At 41.1% G+C, this 17,148-nt stretch overlaps 1 protein-coding gene and 1 long non-coding RNA gene across 8 annotated transcripts in view; one reads left to right on the top strand and one right to left on the bottom strand.

Annotated features, from left to right (window-relative positions):
* The window catches only part of arvcfb (ARVCF delta catenin family member b), a 256,754-nt gene that overhangs the window by 202,326 nt on the left and 37,280 nt on the right, over window positions 1–17,148 (top strand). For 5 of the 7 annotated variants that reach the window (XM_063488911.1, XM_063488913.1, XM_063488909.1 and 2 more), the window contains 4 exons: window positions 6,251–6,368; window positions 6,518–6,689; window positions 7,861–7,878; window positions 9,601–9,672. In XM_063488911.1, the coding sequence (XP_063344981.1) occupies window positions 6,251–6,368; window positions 6,518–6,689; window positions 7,861–7,878; window positions 9,601–9,672 (380 nt within the window). The remainder of the gene's footprint in view (window positions 1–6,250; window positions 6,369–6,517; window positions 6,690–7,860; window positions 7,879–9,600; window positions 9,673–17,148) is intronic. The other 2 variants (XM_063488912.1, XM_063488910.1) reach the window with 1 other exon arrangement.
* LOC134638920 (uncharacterized) lies at window positions 444–5,522 on the bottom strand. The gene is made up of 3 exons (XR_010095297.1): window positions 5,369–5,522; window positions 3,016–3,207; window positions 444–2,159 (listed from the first exon to the last, which is right to left on the bottom strand). It is a non-coding gene; the product is annotated as an uncharacterized LOC134638920 (long non-coding RNA).

Genomic DNA, 17,148 nt, shown 5'->3' with positions numbered 1-17,148 from the left:
GTTTTGTGATTCTAGCTTTTAATTAATGCAATTTTGAGCCAGTACTGGACCCCCCAGTATGCTTGCATGCATGCTGTTTATAAAATGCCAGATAAGAGCTGGAGTATGGCTGCTTGTTCAAAACAGACAAACGATTGAGTATATACAACGAATGATTGTTATTTTTGTGAAAAGCTAAAAACTGAATCCTGGCGAGCGTGGCTGCATTGTGGAATTGCGGCTTGGAAGAGTCTCCTGGAGCTGATGGTGGATGCTTGAGATTCCACTTCAGCGTGTTTCAGAAGCTTTCCAGAAGTGGCTCTCCACTAGGTTTGGCTAAAATAACACACCGACAGAAGTGAAGGCAAGCTGCAGAGGGTTAATGAGGAAGTCAGAGATAGGCAGGGTATGGCGTATCCACTCAGTTTTAATAATAAAATGAAATTATTTCACACCAGGAAGAATCGATTAGAGGTTTAAATAGTAGAAATGGTATAACTTCCTATTGTTTAGTCTCATCATGTGGATGATTACATAGCTTACAGAAAATCTAGGAAACCTATAGATGGGATAACATTAACACTTCCACATTAACATTTCCTCTAATGACAAGATAAAATTCAGAAATACAAAAGACTCCAATTTAATAATTTATTAACAGAAATAAGAAACTTGTTTCAAGATTATATTCAAATATCAAGTCAGTGGAAAAAACATGCAAGTAATAAATTGAAAAGCAAGTATGAGAAAGAGTCTGAGTTTTCCATTTCAGAGGATGATTGGCAGACTATGTGTCTGATGCAGTTGACCTCCACCAGCTCAGGTGCTTGGAGAGGATTCTGCTGGCAGAACCTATAAAGATATTTTATAACCCCCATGTTAAAGTATGCACACACAGGTGAAACGACTGGTTTGTGTTGGCAGAAGCGTGGAGAACAGCTGGCAGACCACTATCATATATTTTGGAGTTGCACAGTCAGTTTGCCCTGCTGGCGGGAGAAAATAAGGGCACTACTGACTATATTGGGAAGAGAGGTGGACTTTTTGGTTCAACTATGTAACACTGTGAGCAATCTTATACATGTATATTCTACTTAAATACTTCTACATGTAAATGTTTGAAAAGTGAATGCCCAACTAAGAGTAACTTGGTTACAATAGTGAGTAACATCCAAGACATGGAGGGAATTGCTTCTTTATGGACTGATCCATTCTAAAAATTTGGAAGAAAATTTATGCATTATGATGTTCTACATTTGAAATGCTCTGGTACAACACCACGTTTACACAAGGTTATACAATATTCACCAACTATAAGAAATAAAAGCCTTTGATCCGCTTATCTGAACTTAGTGATCATCTTGATCCTGTGATAAAACATTTCTACCCTATATATAGGGCACAGCTGCTCTTTGAATGATATAAATCAAAAGCATTGGCCTTTGCAGGATTCTTAACCCAACACAATAGATTTTGGAACCGCAAGTTAGATAGCACTCTAAATCGCTGTCACCAAGACAAAAATCGAGGAAATATATCTGATCTTCCAGGAGAGTTTCAAACAATCGATGCAAAAGCGTATCGCAGCTTTTCTGGCAGCGTGTGGTGACTGCCTCAAAGGGTCTGATTTTGTTACTTAAGGACATTTTATTGTTGATGATATTTTGCTGTTGATATTTTTCTGCAACTTGGACTCTGCTCATGTGATTTTTCTATGGCAACAGAAAAGAAATCAGCATTCTGGAAAGTCCTGCTTTGCTGAATGTCAGCTGAAGCAGTGCGACAAATAAGCCAGTCACTGCATTACAATCAACCCTCCCATCCTAAATAATTTAGAAAAAATGACGAGATTGGTTGATGGAGAGTGTTTTTGGCACCTTAAATCTTGCTACAAATTTTGCTTACAGACTCAGGCATTAACACAAGAATCTCAACAAGGATTAGATAAGAAGCTCAATCCATACACTGAATCAGAAATACGATCAGCACTGATAAACCTGACAGATACCAGAGCTGAGGATACACATATGGTCCCAAATGCTTCTGCTGACCTTGCAGGGCGATAGCAAAGGTCAGCCAAGTCTTCATCCATCTCCATCAGTGCTGCTCCACTCTTTTCCTGCTCTATTGTCCTCTGATGACCACATGACTCTTAAGCGACCTTCACACCCACAATTCATCTGATAAAGCAGACACACAATATACACACTGACGGGCTGATGGAGTCTGTGCAGACTGAAAGACAGACAGATCTCTGAAAACACACCCGCTCGTTCTCTTGGTTTCTAACGGTAAAATATGACACGCCGAGGTCTAGAAAAAAAATACGTTTTCGGAATTCTGAAATTCTCAGATAATTGGAGTACGCAGGCCATACGATGAGCTAAAAACTTTTAAGAATGAAGCGTTCTCATAAGGGCACTGACCCATTGTGGTGTCCCTTTTATTTTTGCTATCAGAAACAAGGGCAGAACCACTGCACGCTCAGAAGCAACAGTGTCCTAAAAACATGTTTTTCTGCTTAATAATAGAAGACCTTGTGTTTTTGAGGAATTACATATTTTCAGTTACTGCACTTGATCATCAAAAAGAAAAGAAAATGGTCTTGTTTTTTCATCTTTAGTATTATTTTACTCTGGTATTTTTTACTGCATTCTACAGTATCACCGTCCAAACACGACAATAAACTCAGATTTGGCATAGTGAGTGCCTATAAATCTGAGTGTGTTGACATTTAAACAAAAATAAAGCAACACTTTTTAATCAGAGTACAGCATCAAGTCAGTGAACCTGTGGGATATTGATGTGGTCGGTTAAATAGCAGAGGGGGTTGTTAATCACTTTCAGCTGCTTTGGTGTTAATGAAATTAACAACAGGTCCGCTAGACAGGCAACAATGAAACAACCCCCAAAACAGGAATGGTTTTACAGGTGGAGTTCAGTGATATTTTCCACTCTTCATCTGTCCTGACTGTTTGTTCACTAGTTTTGAATTTGGCTAGTGTCAGTGTCACTACTGGCAACATGAGGTGATACCTGGACCATGCAGAGGTTGCACAGGTAGTCCAACTTCTGCAGGATGGCACAACAATGCATGCCATTGCCAGAAGGTTTGTTGTGTCTTCCGGCACTTGTTCAGGACCATCGAGTGTATGCCAGGAGACAGGCAGCAGAGCTGGACAGGGCCGTAGAAGGTCCTCAACCCATCAGCAGGACAGGTATCTGCTCCTTTGTGCGAGGAGGAACAGGATGAGCACTACCAGAACTACAAAACAACCTGACTAGATGATATGACTAGGAACATGTCTGACATAGTCAGGTCATAGAAACTACTGAGACCATTTTGAGTTGCTGCGATGACATTTCAACAAAATAGATTAGTCTGCCACATAATTTAAAAAAAAAGGTGTCTTTGAATTCAGCCCTCTGTAATTTTCATTTCCATCAAACAGTGGTTTTTGTTCCTAACACATTACCCAGTCTAGATATTCAGCATGATCTTTTCCCATAGAGATCTCATGTGTTTTTAAAGTGTTGCTTGAATTTATTTGAGCTGTGTATACAAGTAACAGTTATATTACACTGGATGGAAATCATTTAGATTCTTAGGAGGTTCTCACCACTGCTGGTGTCCTGTCATTCCAGGACTGCAACATTCCAAGCGAATGTTGTAACATGCTGGGGTTTCTTTGGAAGTGGGTTCAGTTTTCTCTAACAGTAACAAATGATTAAAAACACCCACGATATGACAGCTGTTCCCTCTAGTTCCTCTATTACAGAACAATGGTACAAAAGGATTGAGAATGGGAACCGATGAGGGAGGTAAAGTTAGAAGAAGGGATTAGTGGCAGACAAACAAAGCCTGGTATACTAAATCTCAAGTCATGCATTTAAATTCATCCAGTAGTTGCAGACCATCAGTCTGCACTCAAGTCATAAAATGACCAACTAACCAGCTGTTGGCTTGGGTAAAAACCCAATAAAATTATATGTTTGCTGCCACATTGCTATTAGGATTGGTAGAATGATGTCTGTTGCCTGAATTTTACTGCAGCTGCGTTATGTTCCGACTCCATCTGATACCACCAGATATGCTGTTGTACATATCCAAAGCATCCTCATGCATCAAGCATCTATGATGCTGAAGGTCAATTTTTCACAGAAGCCACATCAAAGAGAATAAAACGAATAAGAAGGATAGGAAGTTGGAGGAAATAATCAATAACAGACCAGGCTAAATCCGGGTGTGATGTGACTCTTTGTGCAGGATGGAGAGGCAGCGTCACAGATCCACACCGGGCGTATTCATGGATACAGGTGCTAGTTGTTAAAGCAATGCATGTCAGTTTTCCAGATATACAGATATGAGTGAGTAAATGTCACAGCAAGCAAAGTTATGAGTAATGCCAACGGCAGGCAGTCAAACCTGGCCTAACATATTTCTGTGGTTCCCACATAAAAAGAAAGTTTTGGTAAAGCAGTAACAGTTTGTAAAAGGCAGGACAGCTCGATAATCACTAGTACATATAGACCATAAATAGCACAGTGCCACATGACCTGTCCATAAAGAGACAACAGCAGCTTTCTTCACTGTCTCTACTGACAGATGTACCATCTATAAACCTCCAACAGGACAACTGTTCCCTCAAAGACTGCTGGAAATGAAACAGCTGACAATAAATCCTCGTGTCTGTCTGCCCCCAAATTCACTTCTGTCAAATAAATCCAAGGTGAGCGCGCCACTAGATTTGTGTACAGGGGAAATGACACCTCTTTTTTTAATACCTGGAGACGAATGGGGTTAAGTAGAGATTGTCGATCCTTTCTGCACTGTCTCCAACCAGGGATTAGTTAACAGTTTGTACACTGCAGGGTGATTCAGTAGACAAATGGTAGCTTTACATAAATACACACATCAAAAACATGCCTGGGATTAAAGTGCATGGATGTTTTCACTTGTAAATTAATCATTTTTGAACAGAGAAGCATCTCCTGATGCAGTTTTTTTTATGCTCAGTTCAAAGAAAGACCCAAACGCAGGACACCTGCAATCTAAAGCCAATCTTTATTTAAAATGTGCTTGTTGCAGCACATTGCAGAGACTGATGGAAGAAACAGAAATAAAACAAGGCAAGAAGGAGTCTGGCTAGACAGACAAAGACCATAACTGCCAGCTAAGGGGAGCACTAGACTACACGGAGACCTGAGTTCACTAACTTCGTTGAACGCAGGTAAATGATTAACAAAATACAAGAGAGAAAAAAGCAGAAACCCCAAATGGCTCCACTGTGTTTGCAGTTTAAAATGAACCATTCAGCACTGTAGCAGCGGTAGACCTCATACATGTTTCAGTCCCCATGGCACAAAAAAGAGGCGCAGTTCTGCTTACCTCGCCAATGCTGCCACTCTTCCAAAGGCCTAACTGGGGGTCAGCTAATGGGATTATGTGAGTTGGAAGCCCTCATAAATGAAGTCCCCGGTGAGGAGCGGGGGGAGTCCCTGCTATCCCTTAACCCTCTTTAAATCCTTTCCCTTTCACAGTCAGACAGGCACACGAAGACTGCACCAGCTCTGCTGCCGTGCTTATAGGAGCTGTGCTCAAGGCGCTGGGTGATGTAATAGGGTGCCCCCCCCCCACCTTGTACCAAAAAAAAGAAATTTATATTCATAATTTTTTTAAAGATTATTCCTAAAGCTGTCTAGCTTTATTGCATTGTACTTCTGAGGCAGACAGAGAGGATGGAGGCCGTGGGTCACATGGAAACTCTAAAAATCACACGGCTGGGGAAGACTGATATGGGTTTACATGGCACTTTTATTGAACAGTAAGACATCTGGCTGTAATTGTCATCCTCTCTGTATGCTTGTTATATTCACTTCTTTAGGACTATTAAAAACACTTTCACTGCCTTCAGTGCTTTTCCTCTTCCCTTTCCTAATTTTTGTGAAAGTATAAATAGTAGTTAAGGAGTACTGTTTATAATTAGAGCAGGCGCTCAGTGGATAATTGTACTGTGATTTAGTATCCTTACTGCTTTATTGGTATTTCACACTGGATGCCAGCCAGAGTCAATGAGATGGGATTCTGGAGACTGTAGTGTCATATTTTGAAATGGATAATTTTATAATTACTTTTAGCACAAACTATTGACTTGTGATTATTCCAATTTTAAAAAAAACCCCTATTGGTCAAATTTTCATTCAGTTCCTCAGGCAAATCTTTGTCTATGCACGCCTCCTAAGCTTGATGTGTATTACTTTGTTTCTGTAGAAATGTGAGCTCAGACGGGGCAGAGGCTCGGCGCAGACTGAGGGAATGTGAGGGATTGGTGGACGCTTTGCTGCACGCTCTTCAATCAGCTGTAGGGAAGAAGGACATGGACAACAAGGTGAGACAACATCCGGGTCATCCACTATCATGGATTCAGAATGAGCTCATTCTAATAGCAGGTTGTTGCTGTAGTGTTCTTATGAATTTATGCTGTTCAGTATTCCTGTGATGAATGTAGCTGGTAATTTTCCTGTCTTTGTTTCACAGTCTGTGGAGAATTGTGTTTGTATTATGAGGAATCTGTCCTATCACGTACACAAAGAGGTGCCAGGGGCCGAAAAGTACCAGGACCCGTCGGCGCTACAAGCCCCTGGTTCAGCGGGACCACAAAGGAAGAAGAAAGATGATGCTGGCTGCTTCGGAGGCAAGAAGGCCAAAGGTGAGAGGGAGGATGAACAGAGGAGATGAAAACACTGTAACCAAACAATCACAGCTATCCAGTTAGTAGAAGATACAGATGCATGGATGATCTAACTCTCAGTACAAATGTGTGCAAATAAAGGAGTTACTCACAGCGACACAACAGCTCTTAATGCATGTGTTGCTTCAGAAGTCTTAATCAGTGTTCTCCTGTGACTGTTATCTAAATGATGCCGTTATCGCCCAGCTGTACAACAGTAATGGCCGCCATTAATCAGTCAGCCAATGAGATGTGACTACCAGCCAGTGACCCCTGACTTCTAATGGCTCTTTGGAGAACCACATTAGTTTAGGGTTCAGGACAACACAATGCTTAACGTGTATAGAGATTAATAAAGAAGCCAGTTAACCGCTCGGATGCTTTCCGACGTGTAAACACACGTGCAAAGTGAATAATGGGACGCGTTTAGCTGCTGTACAGCCTTCAGACTGTACAGCAGTAGGCTAAGTTTGGCCTCTTCTTCCGTTTAGTGTTGCATTTGTTTTAAAATATGACATGATAATCAGCACGCACTCGTGCTTTGTTTTGGCTAATAGACAGCCTGATTGTTGGCTCTTTCTTCAATCTCTTTGAGTACTTTTCTCCCCCTCCCACGCAGTGATTTTAATTTAGCACTGCAAATGCTGCTGCAGTCTCTGCTGTTTTATGTGTATTTCACCTGCCTTCTTAAAGCTGATACTTAATGTTTTTTAAAGTCTTTCCCTTTTCCTTTTTTTAATTCTTTTCTCTCTTTCTTGCTTGCTAACTTATCTAAAAACCCCTTTCTCATTTTTCTTTATATCTGACACTTTTCTCTGTCTTTTACTGCCCTCCACACACCTTAAAATCTATCCCCATGGGTCCCAGAGACCATCTATGAACTGCTAATGGCTTGCTATCTATACAAAGCACCCTTTCCTTTCTTTAGTCTTTCTCTCTTTATTTAGCATTTTTTTCAGTTTTCTTTACTCTTTCACCTTTCCTATTCAGTAACAGATGACTCCTTTTTCTGATAAAAACTGTTCTCATGTATTACACAGCCTCGTGACACAGACACACACACACAGCACACTCCTATTTCACCATGGCTCTTCTCTCTTCTCCCTGCTTTGTTTTTTGGCATTGCTGCTGCTTCCTTGGCTAACTATAGAGGAATGGTTTAATCAAGGTGAGTGCCCCCCTCTTCAACCTTTCTCATTTTAGCTCTCTCCTCGTCTCCATCCTCTCCCTGTCTTCCCCCACCTCTTCCTCCTCCTCCTCCTCCACCTCCTCGTTCTTTCCCCCTGGCTGTAGAATATAGTTAGAAGTAGTTTTGGGTGTCCTCCAGAAACCTGAGAAAGTTCCAAGGACTTAAGAAAATCAGGGGTTTCATTCATTCCACACACATTCCCTTACCATACCTACCGACCGTAGCTCTGAGCATTATAGACTTCCACCTGTCCCAAACTCCTCAGTTTGTTAGAATTAGTTGGTTGGGTTTTTTTTGTCAGTCCTCTAAGAAAGGTGAAAGGTAAAACGAGTGCTAAAACCGGTAAGTCAACAACAAATCTGTCTTTGTAGTGTTCTTAAGTGGAGCTTGACTAATCCAGCGAACCAGAGATGCTGGAATGGAAATTTACAACACACATCTATCCCCAAATTGAACTTTGGTGTGAATTCTTTTAGACTCCAGATAAAATGAATCCTGACAGCTTTGAAGAACACCGCTAACAGTATCCAACTGGAACTCTTCACCCCTTTCTAGTACACTTAAGCATAAATGTCAAGCTCTGCTGCACACTCAGTTTTTTTATGCATTTGTTTGATCGTATGTGATTTGAAACTTCTGAGGATGTCAATAATTAAAGCTGAAACATACTTTATTAAAGCTGCCTGGATCGTGCGCTACAGTTTCTATTATTTGGAACATTTAAGTGTGCAAAAAATATAGAGGTAAATGATTCTTTACGGATTTGAATGTTTGGGCTTTTTGGGTGTTGCAGACTTTTTTTTGATGCTTTCAGACAGCAGTGCTGGTTCTTTGTTTGCTGTGGTGGCAGCGAGGGAAAATTCTGACACCATGCTACTAGCTCCCCATCTTACCAGCAGCTTGTTTTGCAACACTAAAGCCTCATTCAGACATGGATTTCTGTGAATCTGACACCTGGCTTCATGTCATTTTTTCATACAAATCGAGCATTTTCACTGTTTACAATCCTGCAGACATCTCTCTCTTAGCCTGTGTGCAAGGAGCATGCAAAGTCACACACAGACCCCGTGACAACTGCATTTACATTGCACTGGAGTCAAAGCTGGCCAAGCTTTTTCCATGTGTAGTAAAAGTCATGTGACCTTTCACGCTTGGATGAAGCCATGATGTCTCTTTTTCTTGTTTAGCCAATGAAATAAAAGCCATCTTTGCCTGAACAACAACATAAAGTCACTTTAACAGAATGATGACTTATGAAATGTGAAACACTTTATAAAAGCTGAGCATTTATGGCCAAGCTTGAAATATAGAAATAAAATTTTCCATTGACTTGCATTTAGAATATTTTTTATAAACTTTTCTTTAAATAAATCATATATAACTGTTTGGAGGAGACAACTAACACCAACTTTATTTGTTCAAAATAAAATCCTCTATCCTTCAACCTGGATTTAGACAACTGATGTCAATTATTTCCTGAAGGGAAGTAGTTTAGCTAGCAGGGAGTGTTTGTACATATCATGTTGCTACATCTCTGTACTGTGTGTACATTTAAACACTTGTGCGTTATTTGTTGTTTGAGATGCATTTTCTGCCCCTACGGTCCAAAGATTTTGACATCATCCTCAGCATAACCCTGGGGTCTCTTTTCAATATCCAGTTGTCTGACACTGACGTCCTCGTTTCCTTCCTCTCCTCCAGGCAGAAAAAACTGTGAGAATGACAAAAGCTACGACACATTGGATCTGCCTAAGCGCACAGAGCCGTCAAAAGGTAGGCCTTTGTGAGCAAAACATTTTAACGCTACATCTATATAGAATATCTCATCTAGTGAGTGAGTGGTTGGGTTGGGTGGGGGCAGGTCATTTCTGTGGTGGTCAACAAGAGTGTGGGAGGCCTTTGAGTGAGAAAGAGGCTCTCGGCTAGCTGGCTGTTGAGCTAGCTTTGTTTGATGGTTTTGTGCCTCCAGTGGGACGGTTGATTGTTTGCAGCTTGTGAGAGCATCAATTCTGTAAGCCCTTTTTTTTGTTAAATGCTGTGACAATGCACTGAGGCACAACAGGCAATAAACAGCCTCTGAGTGTATACTGAGCTCTACCAAGTTTGCAGCTGAAAATCATCTATTGTTAAATATGTTGAATTGCTCTGTGCTCAAAGTTATTTCTGACAGTGCACCTTAGGAGTGGATGGACAGCATCTTCTTTTACATCATGTTTGTTCAGTGTGGGTGCTGTTGTTATAGCAACGTGGCTCAAGTCTCATGATGTCATTTGTGTGTGACACAACATGAGGTGATGGTAAGCCGATGGATGCACCTTGTTGTTGGACCACAGTGCAGGTTTGTGTCTAACCATTTCATTTGTTGCCGGGTTGCAAAAATGGTGGGTTTGATTCTTGTGAAGGTGTCGTTCATGACTCATCCAGTGGCGTCATACCTTGACCAATCAGTGGAATACAGTCTGTTGACGTCATATTTTCAGCTCAACTGAGCAAACTTAGGATACTAAAAAAGTACCTGGTACCAGGTACTTCCACCTAGCAACCAATGTTGATGAGTACCTCATAGAAATGGCGCTTTACTGATCATCTGGCAACCACCAGTCATGAAGGAAACATGTGTATTCCCTATCCAGTTGTAGGTGGTGGCAGTTGCTCTGAAACTGATTGCTAAAGCATCAGTCAACAAGCCTACAGACCACACAGTGATCCCCTGCCCACTGCTGGTTGCATTCCAGGACTGGTTGGAAAGTCGTTTCTGAAGGTTGCTGGCAGTCTCTTGTGTGAAACTGGGGTTCAGGAAGTCACCGACCAGTTTCTAGTCTTGTGTGACTGAAGTCTAAGGCTCACAAATTTAAACAGTAAACACAGGTATAGCAGCTCTGCCAGGTAATTTGATTTAAAAAAATTCTTGGCTCTGACCAGTAACTTCCCAGAGTTTTTTCTGGTTCTGGTTTAAAAAAAACAAAAACAATGGGACTTAGGTCCTCTTGAACATTTCAGTTTTCAAAGTTTTTTTTAAAGCTTTTATTGTTTGTGCCAACAAGATATAATGACTTAATTAGCAGCTGCCGAGGTGCTGACCATCTCCCTGCAATGTTAATCATGTTAATCATTCATGATAAGCCACATTGTTTACAGCAAACTTTCTGCTAATACAGTTGCCAAGTATTTACACAGTGGAAAAGTAACAAGCTGGCATATTATAGCTTCCTGATTTAGGTTGACTACATTCAAAAGATTAGGAAAGTCGACCCTACCCTTACCCAAAGGATTTCTTTTCACATAATAACTAGAAGCCACATTGTTTCCACCCTGGACTATTGTAGAAAATGTTTGTCAGCAACACACAAAGTTTGCGTATGAGATGTCTTTAGCTGTTACTTGAGAACTTGAATCAGTGTGGTTACTGGGAAAACATGGTTGCTTGAAGCCTTAATTTCAGTCTGTGAATTCACAAACTGATTATTATTTATTGATCATAGTCAAATATTAAAAGACTCTTATTCTCTCTTCTCTGTCGTCTAATGCATTGTACAAACTGACATGATGTTAGGTAACATTGCAGGGGGCGTCATTCCCAGATTTGTCATGTGGTTCATGCAGTAGATTGTGTGTGTGTGTGTGTGTGTGTGTGTGTGTGTGTGTGTGTGTGTGTGTGTGTGTGTGTGTGTGTGTGTGTGCGTGCAGGCATAGCCTCTCTGCTGTTGGTATTTGGCAGTAACAGGCAGTTGACTGTCATAAAAGCAAATTAGCCTGCAGTACAAACCTCATCGAGTTAGGAAAAGATGTATATTTGCTCATGTGTATGTCAGTACAGTACATTACTCTGCGGTAAAGTGTCCGTGGTGTCTGTGGAATTCACATGCCCTTGTTAAACACCCCTATGTGGTATTAACACATCAGCACCTTCATTACCAGCCACTTAACTTACAGCAGGAACCTTTGGAGGGACCAGCATCTAAAATAAAGTTTGTGGAAATTGATTTATTGCCTTGAAAGTCACCGCTCTGCAGCTGTACTTTCTCAGAGTTCATCAACTTTGGGTGTGGGGCTTGCTGTGCTGATTGGTTGAGTAGTCTAATTGCAACATTTCACCCCGGCTAACTCTGCCACCTCACAGGCAATTCTGGTAAAAAGCTTGCAAAAATTCACCACGGTTGTGTGTATCTTTGGCAAGTTTCCTCTGCCAAAGTGGTTGTATCCTCCAGAGTGCCGTCTCGCTGCTCAGATTTACCTGTCACAACATCGGCAGATTACTTTATCTAATGTACTCCGATACTTGAACAGTGAAAATGCAGACAACCATTGTTCTCAAGGCACCTTTTAGTTACATTAAAAAGTTTTTGTAAGTAGAAGCTTTGGGTACTTTGGATGGAAATGTGGCTAATATCTAGTGGCAGGCACTCAAAGTCCATATCACTTCCTGATTGACTGTTAATTAGCCACATTAACACGTCAAAGTGGGCCCTCGTTAAACTAGATCACAATTAATTGCTGTGCTTTTCCAAGTTAAGCAGATTTTGCCTTTTTTTAAATCGCTCCTAAAGTAAAGGAAAGTAGATGAGCTACAAGGATAATAATTAATATTTTCCACTGGCTGGGTTTTCATGGGTAAAAGCCAAGCTGCCACACTGCAGCTGAGGATCTATAGCAGCTAGGCTGGTGCTGTGATTTCATTACACAGTGTGGAAACAACTCCCGTCAGAGTTTTGACTCCAGAGAAAGCAATTATCGTTATAGGCCTAAATGTCATGCACAGTTGAGATGAGTGTATGGGTTCGTGTTGTAGAGAGCGGCCCCGGCATTTTCTTGCTCGCAGACAGACAAATCATATTTGACATTTATTAGCTCAACACACAGCTGAATAACAACAGTGAGATGCATGGATAATAAGCTTAATCACTAGAGTAAAACCCACAATGTCTTTTAAAGCACATTTATCACTTTTTCTTCACTGGGAAACATCGGGGATGGACGCGCTTGCTACTGAAAGACTGTAAAAGTCCTCTGGGTGCCTTTGTTTGTTTTTGAAAATGTGTATTTGTGTGATTGGGGCACATACTCCACTACCCACCTCCTCCACCACCACCACCATCACATCCGCTGGTCACCTGGGGGGCGTTTGCAATGAGGGAGCGAGAGCAGCTCCCAAGGCTGAGGGAGATATGGGAGATTACATGTGTATCCCAGTCCCGATCTGATGTCAGGCAGGGAGAGGTCAATACAGGGAGCATGCTGGACCTGGCAGTGGGCAATGATTAATCTTGTTTATGTGTGGATGTGTGCGTGTGTGTGTGTGCGTATGCTAGAAAAAGAAGAAAAGAGGAGACAAGAGAGCAAGGGCATTTTATTTTGACAGCGGTTGTGATTAGAGGGCTGTCTGATGCATGTTTTGAGTCAACTTTTTAAAGATACTAAAAGCTTCAGATGTGAATAAGTAACACAACATGCCCGACAGTGACTAATAGCAGTTAAATGCTGTACTTTTTGTGTCTGCTAATTTGTTGCTGGGCAGTCAGAGTACATCAGGTTTGTCCAAAATTGTTCTGTGAAAGCAGATGGCCGATATAACAGAGACCTGAGCTACGAAGCAGGATTTGAGCTTAACTATGTAACTTTAGGATTATTATGAAGACGGTTCACTTCTTACCAGGGTATATTACCATGATAACGTGCGGTATAGACCTAGCCTGTGTGGGAACAGGTTATTTTTCAGATTATGGCTCAATAAGCAGATATCACAGTCCAATGATAATTCGAATCTCTGAAAAATAGCATCACCATTCGTAGACGAGCTCTCTGACCTGTGTGCACAGATACTACAAGGGTCTGTAGTTTTTCAGTAGCATCTAAAGGCTGTTAAACACCACCAGGGCTGAAAGGATAAAAACTAAATCTGTCTCACATTAAAACTTAATGTGAAAATAAAAATCCAGTTTGTGACCTTTTATAAGATTGAATGATTTAGTTTCTTGAAAACAAAAGTGAAAAGTTGTGTAATACCTGTAGGAAGTTTGCCCACTGCAAAAGTCCAAGGCTGTAGTTCCAGCATTGGTGTCATTTGACTACAACTTTATGTACTGTGAGCACTGGAAGAGAAATAATGTAGTTCAGGGATTAGAAATAGCTGCTGTGTAAAGTATGGCTTATGAAATAATGTTATATAAATGTCAGCATGACTGAAGGTCAGAGTTATTTATCCCATCATTAGAGAAGTCCGAAGTTACTGGGGACGGGAGTTGTAACAAAAGTGATTAAGAAGTGTGAAAAGACCGTTTTCATTAAAGAGCCTGTGAGTGTGGCAGCCCCTGAGATGATGAAACATTTTCCCAGCAGTTAATTGAAACCACAGTGTTTACCCTTAGATTGGAAAAAGGTCAGGAGAGGAGAAGGAGGTGGGAGAAAGGAAAAGATGTGAAAGGGTGTACGCAGTTAACTTATAGATCATACTTAATCAATTCTAAAGCATTAAAAGGTTTATGATCAGCCAACTCCTTAGTACAAAGTCCGTGTGATGTCCTGTTGTGCCGATTTGCAGCTGTGTGAGAATAGCACAGGTGTGCTGCATACGAGCAAGGACGACTGTTCCAATAATAATCTTCCAATTTGGTTTTTCCAACATATGTGAAAGTGGCTTAAGAGTGGAGAGGGGGAAAAACCTGAATGGAATCTTGTTTCTTCCTGATTTCTTCTAGCCTGAATAAAATATTGAAAGGACAGAGAAACAGTTGTTAGCTTTCCTTTGAAGAAACACTGTATCTAATTAATTAGACCTTACATTTGGTACAGTCTTCATATGTTTCCCTTTATCTGTGCTCTTATGCTTTACTGTCAGAGTACTCTCATGATGCAGGAGGGTGGAAAGCGCCTCACACCGCTGAGGATGTGTTTGTGTTTTCAGTGAGCCAGAGCATCCAAAGTGTACGAGTACAAGTGTTCAGATCATAGCCAAACCAGGACTAAGAGCGTGTTACCTTGAGACATTAACAAAACAAGCTTCAGCCTTTAAAAATCGACCAACTGCTCGCTCAGCTGATAAAAGATTTTTTTCCCCAAGTGAATTAAGATAACTTTATTTGTGGCCTGCAGTAAAATCATTCTTGCACATGCCTCCGACCACAAATGCATATATTATCAGTGGGATCAGATTGCAGAATGGAAAAGCTTTAAACTCAATGTCATTATGGGCACTTTAAGATGAAGACTGTGTACTTACAGCAGTCATGGGGGGAGTCCCAAAGATCCCATACTTGCCAGTGCATGTCAGAGAACAAGCCAAACCTTAAAGTCCTAGCACTAATACCCCCAGAGGGTCAATCAGCCCCTCAGAGAAACTCAGGAGAGTCTTCTCCAATCACGACATCCCAGTGTTTTTGAGACCCAGCCATACATTCAGACAAAAAATGGTTCATCCCAAAGACGAAACTCCCAAACACAAACTTAGCAACATAGTATATGCTGTGCAGTGCAGCGAGGAGTGCTCAGACCTCTACGTTGGAGAGACCAAACAGCCACTTCATAAATGCATGGCACAACATAGAAGAGCCACCTCGACGGGACGAGACTCGGCTGTACATCTGCATCTAAAGGTCAAAGGTCACTCTTTCAAGAATGCCAATATTCACATTTTGGACAGAGAAGACAGATGGTTTGAAAGAGGAGTGAAAGAAGCCATCTATGTCCACTGTGAATGACCATATTTGAACAGAGGGCGGGGCTTACGACACCAACCGTCTACCATCTATAATCCAGATTTGAGATCCCTTCCCAGACGCCTTAACGTCCACTCACATCTTGGGTCATTTGTTCTCAATAAGTCACATGATAGAGTGTGGAAAGGTGTCAAACCTTGGCTGACTATGACCCACACCCGTTTTCACACCTTGGCTCGTGTGATCAGGCAGAGGAACAATAGGGGGTCCATGACCCTCTTTGGCTACGTCCACACTAATGTGTTTTCATTTGAAAACGCATCGTTTTCTCTCCGTTTTGGCTTCCCGTCCACACTGAGACGGTGTTTTACCTGAAGGAAAACGCAGCGTTTTGAAAACACTCTCGAAAACGAATACATTTGAAGACGGTGCTTTTGCGTCGCAGTGTAGACAGCGAAAACTGAGACTTTTGAAAACGATGATGCATTTTAGTCATGTGATGCAGTCATGTGACCAATTAAACAAAGATAGCGGAGGGCATTATACAGCAGTTGTTTTGTTTGCTCTCAATTTTGACAGCCCTATTAAAGATTCTGTACATGCGTCACATAGCTTTTCTTCAAATTCTTTAATTCTCACTCACTTTTTGCACTTTGTACTTTTGTGTTACTCGCAGCAACAACTCCACCTCATTGTCAGTCCATTTAAAAAACTCGGTGCTTTTCCTCAACATTTTGCCGCGATGTTTCAAAGAGCCGGAAAGTAAATAAACAGAAGACAGAAATGACGCAGGCCGAACCTTCTTGCGTTTCACGCATGCGCAGTACTGGAACGTACGCGTTTTCGGCCATTTCAATGTGGACGCACAACTCTGTGAAAACGACTGAAAATGCTAGTGTGGACGCGGAGTGTTTTCAGACGAAAACGCCGTTTTCAAATCTATCTGGGCTAGTGTGGACGTAGCCTTTGAGACACTCCCAATAGGACTCTCCGCCAATTGCTCTTAGACCTGAAGAAGCTTGTTGGATGAGAGGTGAAACGTCTTCCAGAAACTTAAAGAAGTCCACACGTCTTTATTTCCAAGCTCCTTAGACCAGCATTTTTTATTGAAGCGACGATTCCCATGAATAATATAGAGACTTCCATCTAGCCAGATCATCTTCCATTTTCTTTAAAAGTGCGATGTAGTTTAGTTTATTTAATTATGCAACCCTAGGAGAAACATTAATACCTAAATATTTAATATTTCCAGATTGCAATAGGGTAGAAGAAGAATTATGGAAGGAGCAATTAATCAGAAGAACTGCAGATTTTAACCCGTTCATCAAATAATCTTAAACTCTTATTAAAGAGTTTATTAATGTAATTACCTCAGAGGGAGTGTTTTGTGAATGCTGGAGAAGGCCTCTTAATTATTCTTTCTTTTTACCATCTCTGTTTTTATAGTGCAGACAGAGTTGTAAAATGTGGGCACTCTGCTAATGATTAAATATTAATTAGATTAAACTGATATACTGAAGTGAGTGAAAATATCATTACTTTTGTATGCACTTGGCCATATACTACTAAATTAAAAAAAATATGACCCGAGCAGGGT

This window comes from Pelmatolapia mariae, linkage group LG12 (assembly GCF_036321145.2).
Source record: "Pelmatolapia mariae isolate MD_Pm_ZW linkage group LG12, Pm_UMD_F_2, whole genome shotgun sequence".
NCBI lineage: Eukaryota > Metazoa > Chordata > Actinopteri > Cichliformes > Cichlidae > Pelmatolapia > Pelmatolapia mariae.
The sequence above is the reverse complement of the archived record's forward strand: the minus strand, read 5'-3'. Positions and strand labels throughout refer to the sequence as shown.